This window comes from Telopea speciosissima, chromosome 10 (genome assembly GCF_018873765.1).
Source record: "Telopea speciosissima isolate NSW1024214 ecotype Mountain lineage chromosome 10, Tspe_v1, whole genome shotgun sequence".
NCBI lineage: Eukaryota > Viridiplantae > Streptophyta > Magnoliopsida > Proteales > Proteaceae > Telopea > Telopea speciosissima.
Window position 1 is genome coordinate 22,111,783 of NC_057925.1, and position 18,870 is coordinate 22,130,652.

General features: G+C 41.4%; 1 protein-coding gene across 3 annotated transcripts in view; it reads right to left on the minus strand.

The window, feature by feature from the left end:
- Nucleotides 1–18,870, minus strand: part of LOC122642510 (magnesium-chelatase subunit ChlD, chloroplastic) — a 46,776-nt gene that overhangs the window by 20,976 nt on the left and 6,930 nt on the right. For all 3 annotated transcript variants that reach the window (XM_043836012.1, XM_043836011.1, XM_043836010.1), the window contains exons 2-5: nt 13,740–13,918; nt 12,809–12,893; nt 12,401–12,717; nt 11,820–11,943 (exon numbers count right to left, since the gene is read on the minus strand). In XM_043836012.1, the coding sequence (XP_043691947.1) occupies nt 11,820–11,943; nt 12,401–12,717; nt 12,809–12,893; nt 13,740–13,918 (705 nt within the window). The remainder of the gene's footprint in view (nt 1–11,819; nt 11,944–12,400; nt 12,718–12,808; nt 12,894–13,739; nt 13,919–18,870) is intronic.

Genomic DNA, 18,870 nt, shown 5'->3' on the forward strand with positions numbered 1-18,870 from the left:
ATAATCCCCTCATCCTTCATTAATTTCCCCAAAACGCTTAGTCGATCCCGACTTCATCGCCAGCTTTCTGAATTTTCAAAACACTTAAAACTCTATAATGCCTACATTATTAGAGTCCTATAAACCTGCCTAGCCATACCCCCTAAGCCCCCTTCCATTATCCTATCCTAAGCCCTAGATTTGACCCAAAACTGCAATTCTGTCCTACTGAAACTGCAGAGCCAACAACCCCTTAGTTCCTTGTTATTGGTCCTGGTTTAATTGGCTTCTAGTAGGACTTTACCCTATCTAGAATTACATTAAGTGGTATCAGAGCCATGGATCAGCATGGTAATCCAGTAGTAAATCCATCAGCAGATCCTATGGCTACTATGTTGGAATTGTTCCAGAAATTTGCTGCTGAACAAAGGGCTGCAAATGAAGCCATCCTAGATAGGTTGCAACGATTGGGAGAACAAAGAGTCACCCCTGCCAGAGATCACAGGGATAGACTCAGAGGTTACAGAGAAGACACAGACAGGTATAGAGAATACATATTTTCATTGCCAAAGGAAGTTGAAAATTAATCTGAAGTGGCAGTGAATTGTGATGAAAAGAAAGAGACCACTCCTATAGCTTCAAAGATGGAAAAGCAACATGTAGAAGATCCTACTGAAGTGGTCTATGTCGAAGAAACCAATGTAGATAAGGCTGATACAGTAGAAGATGAAGAGGTGGAGCTGGTGTCTAAGAAGGTTATTAACACTGAAGACTCTACGGATAGGGCATTCACGGGCGATTCAAAGATCGAACACATAGAGTTTGTTATGCCACCATGGTTCTTCGAAGAGAAAGCTCCACGCCTTGAAGACTTCACCCCTAATATTCCTGCATCACCAGAATTTTGTTTAGGAATAGTTGAAGCTGCTACTCATATGTTGTTTCCCCCTCATCACTGCAAAATCCGAGGACGGATTTTTTCAAGTTGGGAAGAGTTGATGCAGATTCATCACCGAAATGGGCTTATTTCTTTAGAAATAAGTCTAGGGTTGGAATATATATATGTTGGGCCTTTTATCCCAACGGTTTTCTATGTAATAGGCCACTTTAATGAGCCTAACTATGAGTATATAGGTTGCATACGGGATTAGCCCAATACTTAGTTTATTTTTATGTTTTTTTAATTGAACCAGTTCAAATTGGTTCAATTTAAGTGATCATATGACTTGGTTAAGTGGTCATGTGCCTTGGTTAAGTGGTCATGTGATGTAAGTTGGGCTGGATTAGGACTCTATAAGTCCAGCCATGTTTTGAGTCTATTTCTTTTAGTATTTTAGTTTCCTAGTCAGTTTAAGTTACCTAATAGGTTAAGGATTGGGTTAGGCCTTTCCTTTTTAGAGTAGAAGTCTACTTTTGAGTCTTTTATATAAGGTTGTAAGGGGGCAAAGCCTTGAATACGAATTTGATTAATGAAAAGCTTTTGTTTGCTGCCATTGTTGCTGCCCTGCTCTGTTGAGTTTTGCTCCTTGTGAGTGTGCATCCTTGTGGTTCTATCAAGGTGGAAAGGGACTGGTGGAATCCGTTTGACTCCTTACGCTGTGACGGCTGGGAGGATCTTCTTCAAATTCGAAGGTGGCTTTATCCTTCACAACTGTCGAAGCTTGCTGCCAGTGGAATCTCCAGTAAGTTTGACGCCAAAATTCTTCTTCTAATCCTCTAATCCTTTCCCCCAATTGATCCTCTTTATTTTTTGTTTCAATCCCATAAACCCACTCCATTAAACCTCAAAACCTGCAACTCAATTCTGTCCAGAATTGCAGAATTTTAAAACCTTCCCAAATCCTATTATTTATATGCCATAAAAGCACCTTAGACCTGCATATTAAAGCCATATAAGACCCATTCCCAAATTCCCATCCTAAACCCTAGAATTAACCTAAAACCTAGTGCTGTCCATTCGAACCAGCAACCCCTTTTGCTATTGATCCTGTTATCTGGGTCCTAGTAGGTCTCCTACCTATCTAGGACTACATTATGTAGTTAGGACAGCATCACCCCACTATTGGGATGGAACATGTTGAGCAAACATCAATGCTTTGGCCACTTCCAATAAATGGCGGTTCTTCCTTTCAGCTACACCATTTTGGGACGGGGTATCAACACAACTAGTCTGGTGAATAATCCCATTATCAACAAAGTATTTTTGAAATCGGGATTCCTTATACTCGGTTCCATTCTCACTTCTCAAAATTTTGAGAGTAGCCTGGAACTGAGGTTGGATCATTTTATGAAAATGTTGAAAACATGAAAAAACCTGACTTTTTGTGTGCATAAGATAGGCCCATGTGTTTTCTAGAATGACAATCAATAAAGGAAACAAACCAACGATGACCAGAAAGAGAAGGTTTACGACTAGGCCCCCAAACATCAGAATGCACCAAATAAAAACAAGAACTCCTTTTATTTGATAAAGATTAAGTAGAACGTGTCTATTTGGCCAAAACACAAGCCTCACAAAAAAAAAATCATCCTTACTACATTTGGTGACCAAAGCAGGAAATAAATGCACTAAAATTCCTAATGGAGGGTGACCTAATCTAGAGTGTCATTGGTAAAGTTTAGAAGAGACTAAGGAGTTCTAGTGTAGCGGACAAGGTAATGCTGGTGGAGAGAGACGGCCATCATCAAGCAGGTATAGTCCACCGTGCACTTTACCCAATCCAATCGTCTTCCCAGATGCGAGATTCTAAAAAACACAATGGGAAGGAAAACAAGTTACTTTGCAATTAAGATCATGAGTAATACTACTAATGGAAAGAAGATTAGTAGTAAAATTAGGAATATGCAAAACAGAAGACAAAGGAAAGGAGGAAGTGCAGTTCATGATTCCTTTTCTAGATATAGAAGAAAGGGAACCATCAACCACTTTAACCTTTTCTTTCCCAAAAGCGGGAGAATATCGATGGAATAGGCTAAAGGAATCGGTCATGTGATCTATAGCTCCAGAATCTATAATCCAATGACAGGAAGCTACAAAAGCAAAATGACAACCAAATGGAATACCTGACCGGGCAAAGTTTGAACCTGAAGGAGCAGAGGAATTGGTAGTAGCAGCGGATGTAGTAGAGGCAGCAACAGCGGAAGTCCTTAGCACACGTAGGAATGCTTGTAGATCATCCTGGGATAGACCAATGTCTGCAGCCGGGGCCGTAGTAATAGATTCAGAGTGGTTTGCTTTGTTTTTTGGCTTCTTCTTAGCAGCCTGTTTAGCTTCAAAGTCAGCTGGTTTCCCATGAAGATTCCAACATTTGTCCTTGGTGTGGTAAGGTTTGTGACAATGCTCACAAGTAATAGTGCCTGGAGTAGAACTACCAAGAGAGAGATTTCCAACAGGAGCAGTTGGAGCCGGGACAGCAGTCTGTAGGGCTGATCTGTTAGTAATAGGAGGGTGTAACATAGGAGCCCGCCAGTTTTCTTCAGAGGAGACCAAAGCATAGGACTATTCAAGTGTGGGAAAAGGAGAATGGCCCAACGCTTGAACACGAATCTGGTCATACTCAACATTCAACCTGGCCAAGTAGTCATAGACCCTGATTTTGTCCACATGTTTCTTATAGGCAGCTATGCCAACAGCTGTAGTAGGGTGGTAATCAGAAAAGTGGTCCAACTGTTGCCAGAGGCTGCGTAGAGTAACATAGTATTTAGAGACCGACAAGTCTCCCTGAGTAGTATGAAGGACCTTCTTTCTGAGTTCATAAACCTGAGCATCATTGCCAAGCTACCCGTATGTCTCCTTGCAAGCCGACCAAATCTGAGAAGCTATATTAAGGAGAAGAAACCCATGCCAGAAGTCATAGAACCAATCAAGTATGACATGAGAACCCCATTGTTGGCAAGCCATCAAGTTTGAGGAGGACCAGGTGTAACCGGCATAGTACTGGTGCCATCAATATAGCCAGTAAGGCCACGGCCAGCAATGGCAAAGGAGGACCAAGACCACAATAGGTAGTTTGTGCCATCCAGTTTGATGGGATTAGGAGGAATACTGTGTAATATTGTTTTGCCAAGGCCATCATGATCAGAAGTAGAAGTGGAAGTAACAGAGTCACCCATAGTTGGCAGCAGAGAAACCCAAATTGCAGAGAGGGGCTGTTAAGAAGAGAAATCCAACAAATACTCCAAGATAAGGGCTGAAAGCAAGGTCGAGTGGTCCTCTTGGATGGGGAAAACACCCCCAAAAAAATCAGCAGCAATGGAGAACCCTATCCCAAATATCGATGTTGTCAGGGTTTTGAAAAAAACCCTGAAAGTTGAGATCGATGTTGGGAATTGGATCCAAAAAAAACTGCAATAGAGCTGGATGCATGCTGGCCAGGAACTTGTAGATGATGCCCTTGGTGGTAGAAACTCCTCCAAAAAATATAGCAGCAACAAGCAGCCCTAAACCCAAAAATCGATAGATGTCAGGGTTTTGGAAAACCCTGCCAAAAGCAGATCGATTGGGAGTAGGGGTCTTCAAATAACTGGTAGAGACTGGATAGATGCTGGTCAAGGTTGCAGATGAAACTCCAATAATGGAAAATCAGCCTTCAACAGTGGTAGGGGCCTGATCTTCAAAAATTCTGGAAAACTCCAATACTGCAGAGATAGGTCTAGCAGCTATCAAGCAGGATTTAGGACATGGAAAAAAAGGAAAAGAGGTGAGGAGGAGGGCAGCAACTAGATCATATGATCACCTCATTAGTGCTGCCCTTGGAGAGGGATGAGAACCAAACAGAAAGAGGAGAAAAAAATTGAGAGAAGGAGAAGGGAAGGAAAAAACGATGGGAAGATGGTGGGTTTTGAAAGCCTAGATCAGAGAGATTTTTGACTCTGATTGCATGTTAACAAAACTGATTTAGGAATAATGCTTGAATGATCTTAGACAGACCCCAAGCCTTTATTTATAATAAGGAGTCAAAGTTAGATGGACAAAATTGTCCCTAACATAGCCAACATGGCTGTACATAAGACAGAACATCGTAAAAAGTCCAGACTACCCCCCATGGTATTCTGGCCCATACAATCCAACAAAGGCTCTCCCGAGCCCCCAATGCCTTGGCTCCCAAGTAACCATTACCCCTTCCTGTGGCTCCCTCCCGAGCCTGTCGCCCGTTGATAGCCTACGGAACAAAAGTCTCCTCCTTTTAGTTCATCATGACTTCTAGCCTTATCTTGAATGTTAAGGATCTTAATTCCCTAGCTAAACATGCTGACATTAGGGCTCTTATCAAGTCCTCCCATTCTTCTTTCTGTGCTCTTCTCGAAATCTGTGTCCTTCAAGAGAATGCTTCACGCTTTGCCTATTCAATTGCGCCCTCCTGGTCCTTCCTCTCCAATTATGACCATTCTCTAAATGGTTGTATTTGGATCCTTTGGGACCCCTCCAAAATCCATATCTCTATCTCCTTCTCCTCCACCTTCATCTATCCCTCCCCAACTCCTCGGCCTCTTTCTCTTTCTCGATTGTATATGCTTTTAACATGGAACAAGAACTCACCGAGATCTCAGTAATATCTCGATTTTTTGTAAAACCGAGATAAGATGAGATGCTAGGCGAAATAAAAGGAATGCATTGTCTTGGTCAAGGTCTTGGGCCAAGATCGGGCTCAGCGGTCTCGGTCATCGTGGTGGAAAACCTTGGTATACAGACACTTATTTATGTCAGAAACCAAGACATACACTTATGCCAGAAAACAAGACAAGCACTTATTTATGCCTAATATCATTTACTTAAGATATTATTCATAAATAAGCAAATACCCCCCTATTTGAATCCAATAAAAATAGTTAAAAAATCAAATTCCTAGAGGATAAAAAGTCAACCCCCCAATTCAAGAACAAAAACTGGATTTTCGATTGTAGGTGCAATTTTCAACTTTTAAATGCTGGGGTTTTTTTCAAATCTAAAATTTTCATAAATCTTAATATGGTAAAACATTACTAAAAACGAAATGTGCGGTAAAATATTCACTTGTTTTGATGTCTAAAAAAATATTTTCATTTAGAGCGATTATTCGCGCGCACCAAATAAGGTTTGACCGAAACATAACTCCAATTTAAATCAGATTTAAGCAATTAGGTCAAAGCCACTGGTATAAGAGTTGGTGAGTTGTATCATAATTTGATGAAGATGTTCTCAAAATCAGGTGGGAAAGAAATTTTCTCACCCATTCTTCTCTAAGAAAACGAGATAGAAGGAGATTTCCTTTATGTTCCTGTTAACAAAACAGGAATTTCGTGAATGGCTTGAATGATCAATGAGATCAGTCAAGCTCTCTATTTATAATAATAATAATAAAAGAGATTACAAAGGGAAACACTGTTCACGATACTATTCACAATACTGTTCACGTGAACAGTGTCAGAGCCCAAATTACAATGCTACCCTTATTCAAAAGTACATAAATAAAGCATAAATAAAAAACCAAAAATACCCTTATAATATCGGGTAACACATCTCAACACTCCCCCTCAAGTTGAGGCATAGATATCACACATGCCCAACTTGACTAGACTAGGATAAAACAACTTCCCACTCAACCCTTTGGTGAAGACATCAGCCAGTTGATCTCTAGACTTCACAAAAGGAATACAAATCTGCCCACTCTCTAACTTCTCCTTGATGAAGTGTCTGTCAATCTCCACATGTTTGGTACGGTCATACTACACTGGATTGTGGACAATGCTAATTGCTGCTTTGTTGTCACAGTACAACATCATTGGAAGATGAACAGAACCACAGATATCAAGGAGTAAACTCTGAAGCCACAGTAACTCACATATGCCCTGGGCCATAGCACGAAATTCAGCTTCAGCACTAGATCTTGCCACAACATTTTGCTTTTTACTCCGCCATGTGACTAGATTTCCTCCAACAAAAGTACAATAACCGGAGGTAGATTTCTGTCGGGGTTACCACCCCGATCGGCATCGTGTAAGCCTCAATGCGAAGATGGTTATGAGGAGACAAAAGGATCCCCTTTCCTGGAGCTGACTTCAAGTAATGGAGAATACGAAGAACAGCAGCCATGTGAGTGGAATAAGGATCATGCATGAACTGGCTCACAAGACTCACAGCAATGGCAATATCTGGTCTAATGTGGGAGAGATAAATCAGCTTGCCCACCAATCGTTGATATCTGCCCTTATCAACAGGTTTACCATCCTTCTCTTGCAGACAGGTAGTAACTTCCAAGGGAGTGTCACAAGGATGACAACCAAGCAAACCAGTCTCTGATAGTAAATCTAGAACATACTTTCTCTGGGAGAGAAAGATGCCTTTTGGAGAACAGGCAACTTCAATCCCAAGAAAATATCTTAGCTGTCCTAGATCTTTTATGTCAAATTCCCGTCCCAAGAAAGCCTTCAGGTGAGAAACTTCATCTGTATCATTACCAGTCACAACTATGTCATCAACATAAACTATGAGAAGAGAGACCTTTTCTCCCTTTCGCTTGATGAATAGAGTGTGATCAGCATGACCCTGTTTGTATCCACAGGAGACCATGGCTTTACGAAACCTACCAAACCATGCCCGTGGAGATTGCTTCAACCCATAGAGTGCCCTTTTGAGCCTACAAACTTTCTCATGGGTCTGGATCTGGATCAAGTGCAGACGATTGTGGAGGTGGTATGGTGGTGGTGGTAGTCTCAACTTGTCCTGTGCGCTCCCGGGTATATACCGTATCAACAGGGATTTGACTGACTGGTCTACGCTCCCCTTGAATAGGAGCCACTATAGGAGCTGAAGTTACAGAGGGCTCCCCCTGAATACAAGCTGGAAGAATAGTAGACAGATCTTCAAAACCCTAATCCTGCTCCCCCTGAAGAGGTGTCTGGGAATAATATGACAAGGACTCATGAAAGACAATATCCATAGAGACAAAAGTACGACGAGAAGGTGGATGGTAACACTTGTATCCTTTCTGGGTCGCAGAATAGCACAGAAAAATACACCGGATGCTCCGTGGATCAAATTTCCCATGAGGATGATGATTGCGGACATAGCAAACACAACCAAAAACTTTGGGGGGAACCACGAAGGAGGAGGAACCCTGGAGGAGATCAACGGGGGAACGACCATCAAGGACACGGGTAGGCACACGATTGATGAGATAAGCAGCGGTAAGAATGGCATCACCCCAGTAGTGAGAAGGAACTGCCGTGCAAACATAATGGCCCGAGCTACCTCGAGGAGATGTCTATTTTCCTTTCAAGAACCCCATTCGGGGGTGTGTCAACACGGTGGTCCGATGGACAATACCATGTCAACCAAATAAAGTTGGGCCGACCCTCCATGTACTCTCTGCCATTATCATTGCGTAAAATGCGTAAGGTGGCATTGAATTGGGTCGAACCATACGATGAAATAAGCGAAAACAGCGGAAGACCTCACTTTTATGGCTCATCATGTACACCCAGTGGCACGAGTATAACAATCAATAAACGAGACAAACCATCGATGACCGAGAAAGGGAAGTACAACAGGCGGGCCCCACACATCGAGAATGAACCAAAGCAAAAGGAAACTCACTTCTTTTATTTAATGAAGAATAAGCTGGAAGCGAGTCTGTTTGGCCAAAACACAAGCCTCACATAAAAACTCATTCCTATTACAATGCTTAATCAAGCTCGGAAACAAAAGAGACAAAGTACTAAGGGATGGATGACCAAGTTGGCAGTGCCATAGATGAAGGTCAGGGGACAAGGTGGACTGTAAATGATGAGCTATAGAGGAAGCCGAATGCAAAGTAGAAGGCTGACCACCCGGGTCAAGTAAGTAGAGACCACCCTGCATCTTACCACCCCCAATCGTGCGCCCTGTCTCCAGATCCTGTATGACACAATAAGAAGGGAAAAAAGTCAGTTTGCAGTTCAGATCTCTAGTTAGACTACTAATAGAGAGAAGGTTGGTAGAAAAGGACGGAACATGCAAAACAGATTTTAATGAAAGGATAGGTGAGCAGAGTATGGAACCCTTCCCATTAATAGGAGAAAGGGAACCATTAGCTACTCGAACACTTGCCTTTGCGGAAGATGGAGAATAAAGATGAAATACATGGGAGGAGCCGGTCATGTGGTCGGTGGCACCGGAATCTATAATCCAAAGATCGGATACGAGACGATGCACACGAGACTCTTGTTGGAGTACGAGGCAAAATTAGAACCAGGAGGGGCAGCAGGTGTAGATGCCGTAGTGGAGGCAGCGGAAGAGGCTTGTAGCATGCGACGGAAAGCTAGGAGCTCATCCTGAGTAAGCCCAATGTCAGGTGAAGGGGCAGCAGCAGCAGTAGTAGGAGAATTAGCCATATGAGCCTTGGGCTTAAACTTCCCACGGGCTTTCTTTTCCTCAAAATCAGCAGGCTTCCCATGGAGCTTCCAGCATTGAGCCTTAGTATGATAGAGCCTGTTGCAATGTTCACATTTGACAGGACCTTTAGGGACAGCAATACCACCATCAGTAGTGGTAAGAGAAGAAGTACTGGAAGCAACTTGCAGCATAGCAGCCCAACGAGATTCCTCATTATGAACCAAGGCAAAGGCCTGCTCTAGGGATGGAAAAGGGGACTGCCCAAGTACTTGCACCCGAATAGGATCAAACTCCATATTTAGTCCAACCAAAAAATCATAGACACTTATTTTGTCAACATGTTTGCGATAGGCAACCAGATCAATAGCAGTAGAGGGTTGATAGTCGGAGTAATGATCCAATTGTTGCCACATGTTTTTGAGGGCAGCATAGTATTTGGAGACAGAGAGCTACTGTTGGGTAGTGGCATTAGCCTTCTTTCTAATCTCATAGACCTGTGCATCATTCCCCGTGCGACCATAAGTCTCTTTGGCATCATTCCAAATAGTATGGGCAGTGTCCAATAGAAGAAAATTGTCTGAGATATCCCCTTGTATAGAATGGATCAAGTAAGACATCACCATCGCATCCTTCGATAACCACTTGTTGAGTTGAGAACCCTCTTCCACTGGTTTAGTTGTTGTCCCGAGAAGATGGCCAGTGAAGCCACGGCCAGCTACTGTCAAATAGGTAGACCGACACAGCCAGGTAGTTAGAGCCATCAAGTTTGATTGGGGCAACAAGGGGAAGAAAATCAGTCCGGGGCTGGCCATCAATGCGAGAAGAGGCCGAAGAAGAATCTGAACCATCATTGCGGCAGGTAACCAATCTTGATGAAGCGACAAACAGCCAAAAAATATCCAAAAATTCTAGAATCGACCCCCAATAGAAAAGGGCTATATTGGAGCAAAAGATCTCGATATGTAGGTGGGAATGATGTCGAATGAAGTGCAAGAAGGTGCCAACCCAAGATCGATTAATGTCAGGGCCTAAAAAACCCAGAAGAGAGATCGATGATAAGTGTCGAGAACATAGTTGTCAGCGCGCCATGGCGCCGCCATGAGAAGTGGCATATCGATATGTGGATGTAAATATTGTGATGGCTTCGGCATGGCGTTGGCGCCTCCACGATATGTTGGCATATCGTCGATATTTTGCGTTAATCTATATTTTCAATTTTCATACTTTTATACACTAATGGATATTAGTTACACTTTCATGAATTAAACCATAGTGGCTAGTATACTAGTAGTAGTGTAGTCACTTTCATGTTGATTTTGATGTTATAGGACATATATTATAGCATACTAAATGACATTAAAAATGAAATAAAAAATTAAACAGTCGACATCGCCATAGACTTGGATCGCGGGCGTGACAACTATGGTGAGAACAATATCAAATAAAGATCCCACAATAGAAGATGCAGCCGAAACAGATGTAGAGGCCTGATCTTCAAAAAAAATAGGAATCTTCAAATCGCAAACAGTGCTTCAGCTCCACTTGATCCAAAAAAGAGGCATAAAAAAGGAGGTATATTGGGGCAGTAGCTAGATCATTACGATCACCTCAGTAGTGCTGCCCTAATGGGAGAAGAAGAACCAAAAGAAAGGAAGAAAGAAGAAGGGAAGAAGCTCGATGGAGGGAAGGAGAAAAAAATCAGAGGGAGGTGGGTTTTGAAAACCTAGATCAGAGTGTATTTGGCTCTGATACCATGTTAACAAAACAGAAATTTCGCGAATGGCTTGAATGATCAATGAGATCAGTCAAGCTCTCTATTTATAATAATAATAATAAAAGAGATTACAAAGGGAAACACTGTTCATGACACTGTTCACGTAAACAGTGTCACAGCCCAAATTGCAATCCTACCCTTGTTCAAAGTACATAAATAAAGCATAAATAAAAAACCAAAAATACCCTTATAATATCGGGTAACACATCTCAACAGTTCCAAAGTATCTTTACAAACAAACTACTATAAATTTAGCACGGTTAGGATTTCTGAAGCCAACGCAAAATAGAGCATGCCTAACATCATTTCACCAACTTCACGGAAAGCATTAGGACATTTATGACATGAGTAATAGGATACACATTCTCTTTTCAGTTAACTGTTTCAAACAAGAATCATAGGTCAGGTTATTGTCTTTTACCTGCATTGTTATGTTACAGACAGGTATTCTCAAACAGGCATATCATTCATATCTCATATAATTATATGCTACTAGTATATTTGAAAAGGCATTACTACAATTTTGAATCTCAATCTTGGGAGTGTGGCTCTCTGTTTAATGCACTGCCTGACTTTTAGGGTATCCACTAGATTGAAAATGAGTAGGGAAAAATGGAGGCCTACTATTTAATTTAAGCCTTCAGGATGTTATCAAATCCAAGGCATTCAAAAGATAACTGACAACACACACAACCAACTTATGGCAAAAATTACCTGAGTCTTTGCCAAATCTGTTTCTTCTTGAACCATTTTAAGGACTTCATTGCCCTGTTCCTGAAACTGTGTTGCAATGCCAACAGCTGCAACACGGTCATCAAAACTCATTGGAAGATCTGCACTGCAAAACAAGTATGCCTTTAGTAATCAGAATATGACCAAACAAACATTTGTGAACTTCTTACATAATCTTTGGGGTCTAATCAATTCATCTTTGCACCCTTAAAGCTTGTCAAACAAGTTAGATTCTAACGTTCTCTGAATTAAATATGATTCATTGGACTTTGTGAAAAAGGGAACCTAGGAAGCCATAATTAAGCAATCTTGCAACTGCATTCTACAAGATGGTTCTTTTTTGTTATGGCAACACCCTCTTTTGTAATACTATTGCTACAGTTGCGTGTAAGCTTCAGCCCTCTTCTCTTCATTACATTCTACTCAGATTTGAGGGATAGGGTGTTGTTTTACTCCTACCATTATCCTTTTCCATTATTAATATTTTGTTGAAAATCCAAATAAGAGAGAAAAAAGACGGGGGGAGGGGGGGTAGCAAGATGGAATTAGATGGTACTCTTTACCTCAAATTGATTGCAATGCGATCAAGTAAGTGTTCACGTACAGAACCTTCCTCTGGGTTATAAGTTGCAATAAGAAGTGGTTTACATGGATGGCGAAAGCTGATTCCTTCTCTTTCCACAGTATTAACTCCCTCAGTCAAAACATTAAGAAGCAAATTGCTGATCCCTTCATCCAGAAGGTTTATCTCGTCTACATATAAGACACCTCGATGAGCTTCAGCAAGAAGTCCTGGCTGGAAAACTGTTGTTCCAGTCTTGACAGACTCCTCAACATCAACAGATCCAATCACCCTATCTTCTGTGACACCAAGTGGAATCTACAGTACAAGAACTATGACACTTAAAAGTCACCCAGGAAGGGGGAAAAAAAGGAGCTTCAACAGATAAAGCCATGTTCATGAATAGCACCTGAACAAAAGGAGTCCGGACAATCTCGGTCTTAACATTACCGGCAGCATCATATTGTACTTGGTTGACTAGTCCATCTTCCCACCTACAAGATTAAATAATCAGAACTATAAATCAAAAAGGGAAGAACCTAAATAGCGATGTTAGCAGGCATTACAAAAAGAAATTACAGTAACTCCAAATCTTTTATCCCCCATTCAGAGATCTCTTTGTTACTTTGTCGTACAGAAACGTCTCATCAATGACTTCAACTTTGTTACTTGGCAAAACAATTTCTAAACTAACACCCTCTATAACGTCCTTTTCCTGTCATTGTTCATGTACACACTTAGTAAGGGGATTTTTTACAGCATGCACGTAATAAAATATATCTAGGCTTTATTTTTCATGGGTTTTTCCATTTTGAAATTTCTTATTTTTTTTAACTTTTTAATGCAATTTTGTGAACATATTTTTTACTGAACCATACAGAATCATATGTAAACATGTCATTTGCTGTTTATCGCCCACGCCCAAATTTATTAACTATGATTTTACACTCTATCCAGAGAAAGGTATCAACTAGTAATCTCCCCCCCCCCCCCACCAAAAAAAAAAAACTTATCAACTTCCCACCCCCCAAAACAAACTAGACACCTTCTAGCACTAGAAAATACCAATGAATCAGATTCCTGGCAGATCCAGAGGTGCATAGAAGGAGTTTGAAGGAGTTAGTTGCCATGAAATCATGCAATTGTAACATTTTGAATTAAGTTCAGCAAAATACACTCAATGCTTTTCTTTTTCTATTTTTGTGTAGAGCCTGATGTATATTTGTAAAGCTTTTCGAAATTATTAAAAGAAATTTATTTTTTATGATTAAAAAAAAAATATCGCGGATATCAATAAAAGTTTTACAGTGGAAAAAAAGTTAAAACAGTATGAAACATACTCTTCAGGGCAGGCTGGATCAGCATTTGATATTGAACCTACAACTACTTCAATTGGCGGAAGAATAGAATGTAACCCACGTGCCATTATGGTTTTGGCTGTTCCTCGCTTTCCAGATATGGCTATTCCTCCAATCTCACGATCAACTGCTCCAAGCAATAAAGCTGTTTTAATTGCATCCTGTAACAGATTGATTTCCCATAGATATGTTAATTGTCGGTACTGAGTAGGAGCCTCTTTCACTTAATACTCACAATGTGCTACCATATTAGAAGAAAGAAAAAGAGTGAGAGGGGGAGCAACTGATGCAACTTCTCAAGTTGAAAAAGAAGAAAGCAGTATAGAGAAAAAATTCCGATCTAGTAATAAACTTCTAGAAAAATGGTAGGAGCAATATATATAAGTTATTTCAAGAATTGGGCCCCTTGATACTTAGGGTTTTTTTGGTATCATTTTTATTTTTGTTTTTCTGACACTTATTCATTTTTACATGCATGTGGTATCATTTATGGAGCTTGTTTTTATTTTGAATAAATTGAAAAAACACAAAACCATAATAGACTCAAGAGTCTATTATGTATTATGGCCAAAACATTTTTACTTCATTTTTGCAGTTAAGTTTGATGACCACATGCTCATAAGACCCAAAATTGAGGGGTAAAATAGAAATTTTCTTTTGTTTTAGAAAAGCCCCTCCTTCTTCTTCTTCTTCTTACCCACCCCGCCTCACCCTACCCCATTCCCTCCACCCCCACCCTGTCTGGCAGCCCACCCACCTACCTGGCACCACCACCATCCCACTGTTAATCCTTTTTTAAGGACCATAAATCCCACTCTTTTTACGAATTTAGACTTTAAAGGAATCCTTGACATCACCTTTCAGTCAACCATTTTGAGTCTTTGATCCTTTTGGTTTGGATTCTCGAGATTTCAGTCTTTTTATTTACAGAGAGAACAATCAAGATATATCACATCAAAGCTCCATTGATTGACTTGTTTGCTTTCCAATAGCAGAGATGCGTGGCAATACAGATCGTACAGTGCCGTCAAGCTGCCCAATGGGTGTGAATCAGCACAAACCCCGGCCAGTATCGCTCCTGCACCTGCGACCCCAAACCACCAGCCCGTCCCTAACACACGCTCCCCCCCCCCCCCTCCTCTCACAACCCCAAGCCACCACCTTGTCCCTGTCCTAGCACCCACTCCCGAGCCTGCATCTGGCAGATTAAAAAGAAAAAAGTTGCAGGCCAGTTACGGTTTTGTCAAGGGTTTCTCTCTTGGGAATGGATTAATTGCCTTATGTTGTAACAAATTGATTGGGTTAATTGACTTGATTATAACAAATTGCAGCCCCTCCCAGTTGATTCCTAGAGCACAGATTGATGTTGTATTTCTGGAGAAGAAGAAAAAAAAACAAAATTAAAAATTAAAAGGAGACTTGCAGCAGCAGAGGTTGAAGAAGAGGAAGAAGAATCCCATCCCTTACAGTTTTGAGTTGATTTTGGAAAGAAGATGGGTGATGGGGGATGTTGAATTATGTACACTAGAATACCGTGGGGGTATTCTGGTCATTTTACCTCTTTATTGCTCTTCATTATTCATTCTAGTATGTAAGGGTAATTCTGTCCATGTAATGTTGTGGATTATTATAAATATAGAGCTTGGGGTCAGTCTTAGACATCCAAGCATTAACTTTTCCTAATTCTAATCTCTTAACATAGCATCAGAGCAGGTTTGAATTAGGGAGTTTTTTTTCCATTCTCGATTTCCCCCTTCTCCCTTTCACTCTCGATCTCTTCTTCGCACCCTTCTCTTCTGTTTTGATCTTCTCTCTCCATCATTCTCCCACTAGGGCAGCACTGATGAGGTGATCGACAGATCCAGTTGCTGCCCTCCTTTACCTCATCCTATGATAAGAGTTTTTGATCGATAGGGACAAGTTCCGACTCCAGTTGCTGCCTGCGATATTTGCTTCTTCAGTTTTTTTTGGATTGCTTCCACTTCTTTCCAAGGGACCAATCTACCTCATTGAAGACTCAAGAACTGCGGCAGTGTTTACTTCTTTGGATCAGTTCCTATCTCCAACAAAATCGAAGACCTCCTAGATCGATTTCTTTTCACCAACTCAGGGTTTTCTCAAAACCCTGACAAATATCGATCTAGGAGTTTCAGGTTCCCATTGAGGCTGGTCTTTGTAGGAGTACTTCAGTCCTATTAAAAGCACACTCGATCCAAGTTTCAGCTCTATCTGGTGGTTTTTTGTCTGCAATCAACCCTCCATCGATTTCACCAAAATCAAGGTTTTTTTCAAAACCCTGAAAAAGTCGATCCCAAGGATTTCTCTGTCAGTTGCTGCTGGTTTTTTGAGACAACTCTTCCTATATTTAAAGAGGTCTCCCCTCCAATTTTCAACCATTATCTGGAGGTTTTTATTGGGTTTCTCATCACCACAGCCCATCTCTGCGATTTTTTTTTTCTGCTGCATAATGGGTGACTCTGAAGGCTCTACTGGCACTTCTGCTGCTGATATGTACAGTAGAAATGGACCCCATGATCTTCTTCCTAATCCGATCAAACTGAATGGGAGCAATTACCTGATATGGTCTCGCTCTGCCTACTTTGCCATTGCTGGCCGTGGGCTTACTGGCCATATTGATGGCACTACTGTTATGCCAACTGAAGCTGGCCCTTCTCTGACCAAGTGGATCTCCAATAATGGTATTCTCATGTCTTATCTGATTGGCTCCATGCACTTAGACCTTGCGGGTGGATTTCTTCTTCTTGATAATGCAGCCTAGATATGGTCTGCCTGCAAGGAAACATATGGACAGCTTGGCAATGATGCCCAGGTTTATGAACTCCAGAAGACGGTCCTTCATACCACTCAGGGGGAATTGACTATCTCCAAGTACTATGCTACTCTTCGCAGCCTTTGACAACAGTCGGACCATTTTTCTGATTTCCATCCTTCCACTCCTGGTGAAATTGCCTCTTACAAGAAGCATGTTGACAAGATACGGGTTTATGACTTCTTGGGTGGATTAAATGTGGATTATGATCAGATTAGAGTTCAAGTGTTGGGCCACTCTCCTTTTCCCACACTTGAACAGTCCTATGCCTTGGTCTCCTCTGAAGAGAACCGTAGGGCTGCCATGCTCCATCCTCCATCTACTGAGAGATCAGCTCTCCAGACTACTTCCACGGCTGTTCCTATGACTGCTGGTTCTTCCCCTTCTGGTGATGGTTCTACCAAGGGCATTGTCACTTGTGAGCATTGTAATAGACCCTACCACACCAAGGACAAATGTTGGAAACTTCACAAGAAACCAGCTGACTTTGAAGCCAAACGGGCTGCCAAGAAGAAACCAAACAAGAAGGCCCTTCACTCTGAGTTTGTTGCTACAGCCCCTACTACTGACATTGGCCTATCTTAAGAGGATCTACAGGCATTCCTTCGTGTGCTCAAGTCTTCCGCTGCTACTGTCTCTACTACATCAACTACTGCCAATTCACCTACTCCTTCAGATTCAAACTTGCTCAATCAGGTATTTCATTTGGTGGTCATTGTGCTTCAGTAGCTTCCCATCCTTGGATCATTGATTCTAGAGCTACAGATCACATGACCGGGTCCTCTAGTTTTTTCCATCATTATTCTCCCACTTCTGGAAAAGACAAAGTCAAAGTAGCTGATGGTTCCCTTTCTTCCATCTCTGGAAAAGGAATCATCAATTGCACTTCCTATCTTCCTTTGTCTTCTGTTTTGCATATTCCTAATTTTACTACTAACCTTCTTTCTATTAGTAGTATTACTTGTGACCTTAATTGCAAAGTAACTTTTTTTTTCCTTCCCATTGTGTTTTTCAGGATCTGGCCTCTGGGAAGACGATTGGATTGGGTAAAGTGCATGGTGGCTTGTACCTACTTGATGATGGTCATCTCATTCCACCCCCATTACCATCTCCACATCAAAACTCCTTAGTCTCTTATGAAATTTACTAGTGGCACTCTAGACTAGATCATCCTCCATTAGGCATTTTAGCATCTTTATTTCCTACTTTGGTCAAAAATTGTGATAAGACCGATTTTTTTTGTGAGGCTTGTGTTCTGACCAAACAGACACGTTCAACTTATTCCATTTCTAATAAAAGGAGTTCTTCACTTTTCCATTTGGTGCATTCTGATGTTTGGGGCCCGAGTCGTAAGACTTCCCTTTTTGGTAATCGTTGGTTTGTTTCCTTTATCGATTATCACTCTAGAATTCCAAAGATGATCATGTGGAGAGAAAAGTATACCCTTTCCTGGTGCTGCCTTTAAGTATCCAAGTATCCGAATGACTGCTTCCCAATGTGAGGTGTATGGATCATGCATAACTTGGCTGACCATACTAAGATGATCATGTAAAAGCCTCGATCCAAAGATGATCATGTGGAGAGAAAAGTATACCCTTTCCTGGTGCTGCCTTCAAGTATCTGAGTATCCGAATGATTGCTTCCCAATGTGAGGTGCATGGATCATGCATAAATTGGCTGACCATACTAACAGCAAAAGTAATGTCCGAACGTGTATGAGACAGATAGATCAGCTTGCCCACCAAACGTTGATACCGACCTTTGTCTACTGGCTCACCTGTTTGACTAGTCAGACGAGCATTTGGTTCTACAGGAGTATCGGCTGGCTTACATCCCATCATACCCGTCTCAGTTAAGATGTCTAAGGTGTATTTCCGTTGAGAGAGAAACACACCCTTTGTAGACCGGGCTACCTCGATGCCAAGAAAATAGCGCAACTGTCCTAAGTCTTTAATCTCAAATTCTCGGCCAAGATACATCTTGAGGCGTGTTATTTCTTCAATGTCATCCCCAGTCACCACTATGTCGTCAACATAGACAATTAAGACTGTTATCTTGGTCCTCGTGCGCTTGATAAATAGAGTGTGATTTGTATTGCTTTGAGAATAACCAAATGAGACCATAGCACCATGAAAACAGCTAAACCAGGCTCGAGGAGACTATTTCAGTCCGTATAACGCACGCTTGAGCTTACATACCTTGACATCAGTCGCTAGACTAGCAAATCCAAGAGGAATATCTAGATACACCTCTTCTTCGAGCTTCCCATGTAGGAAGGCGTTC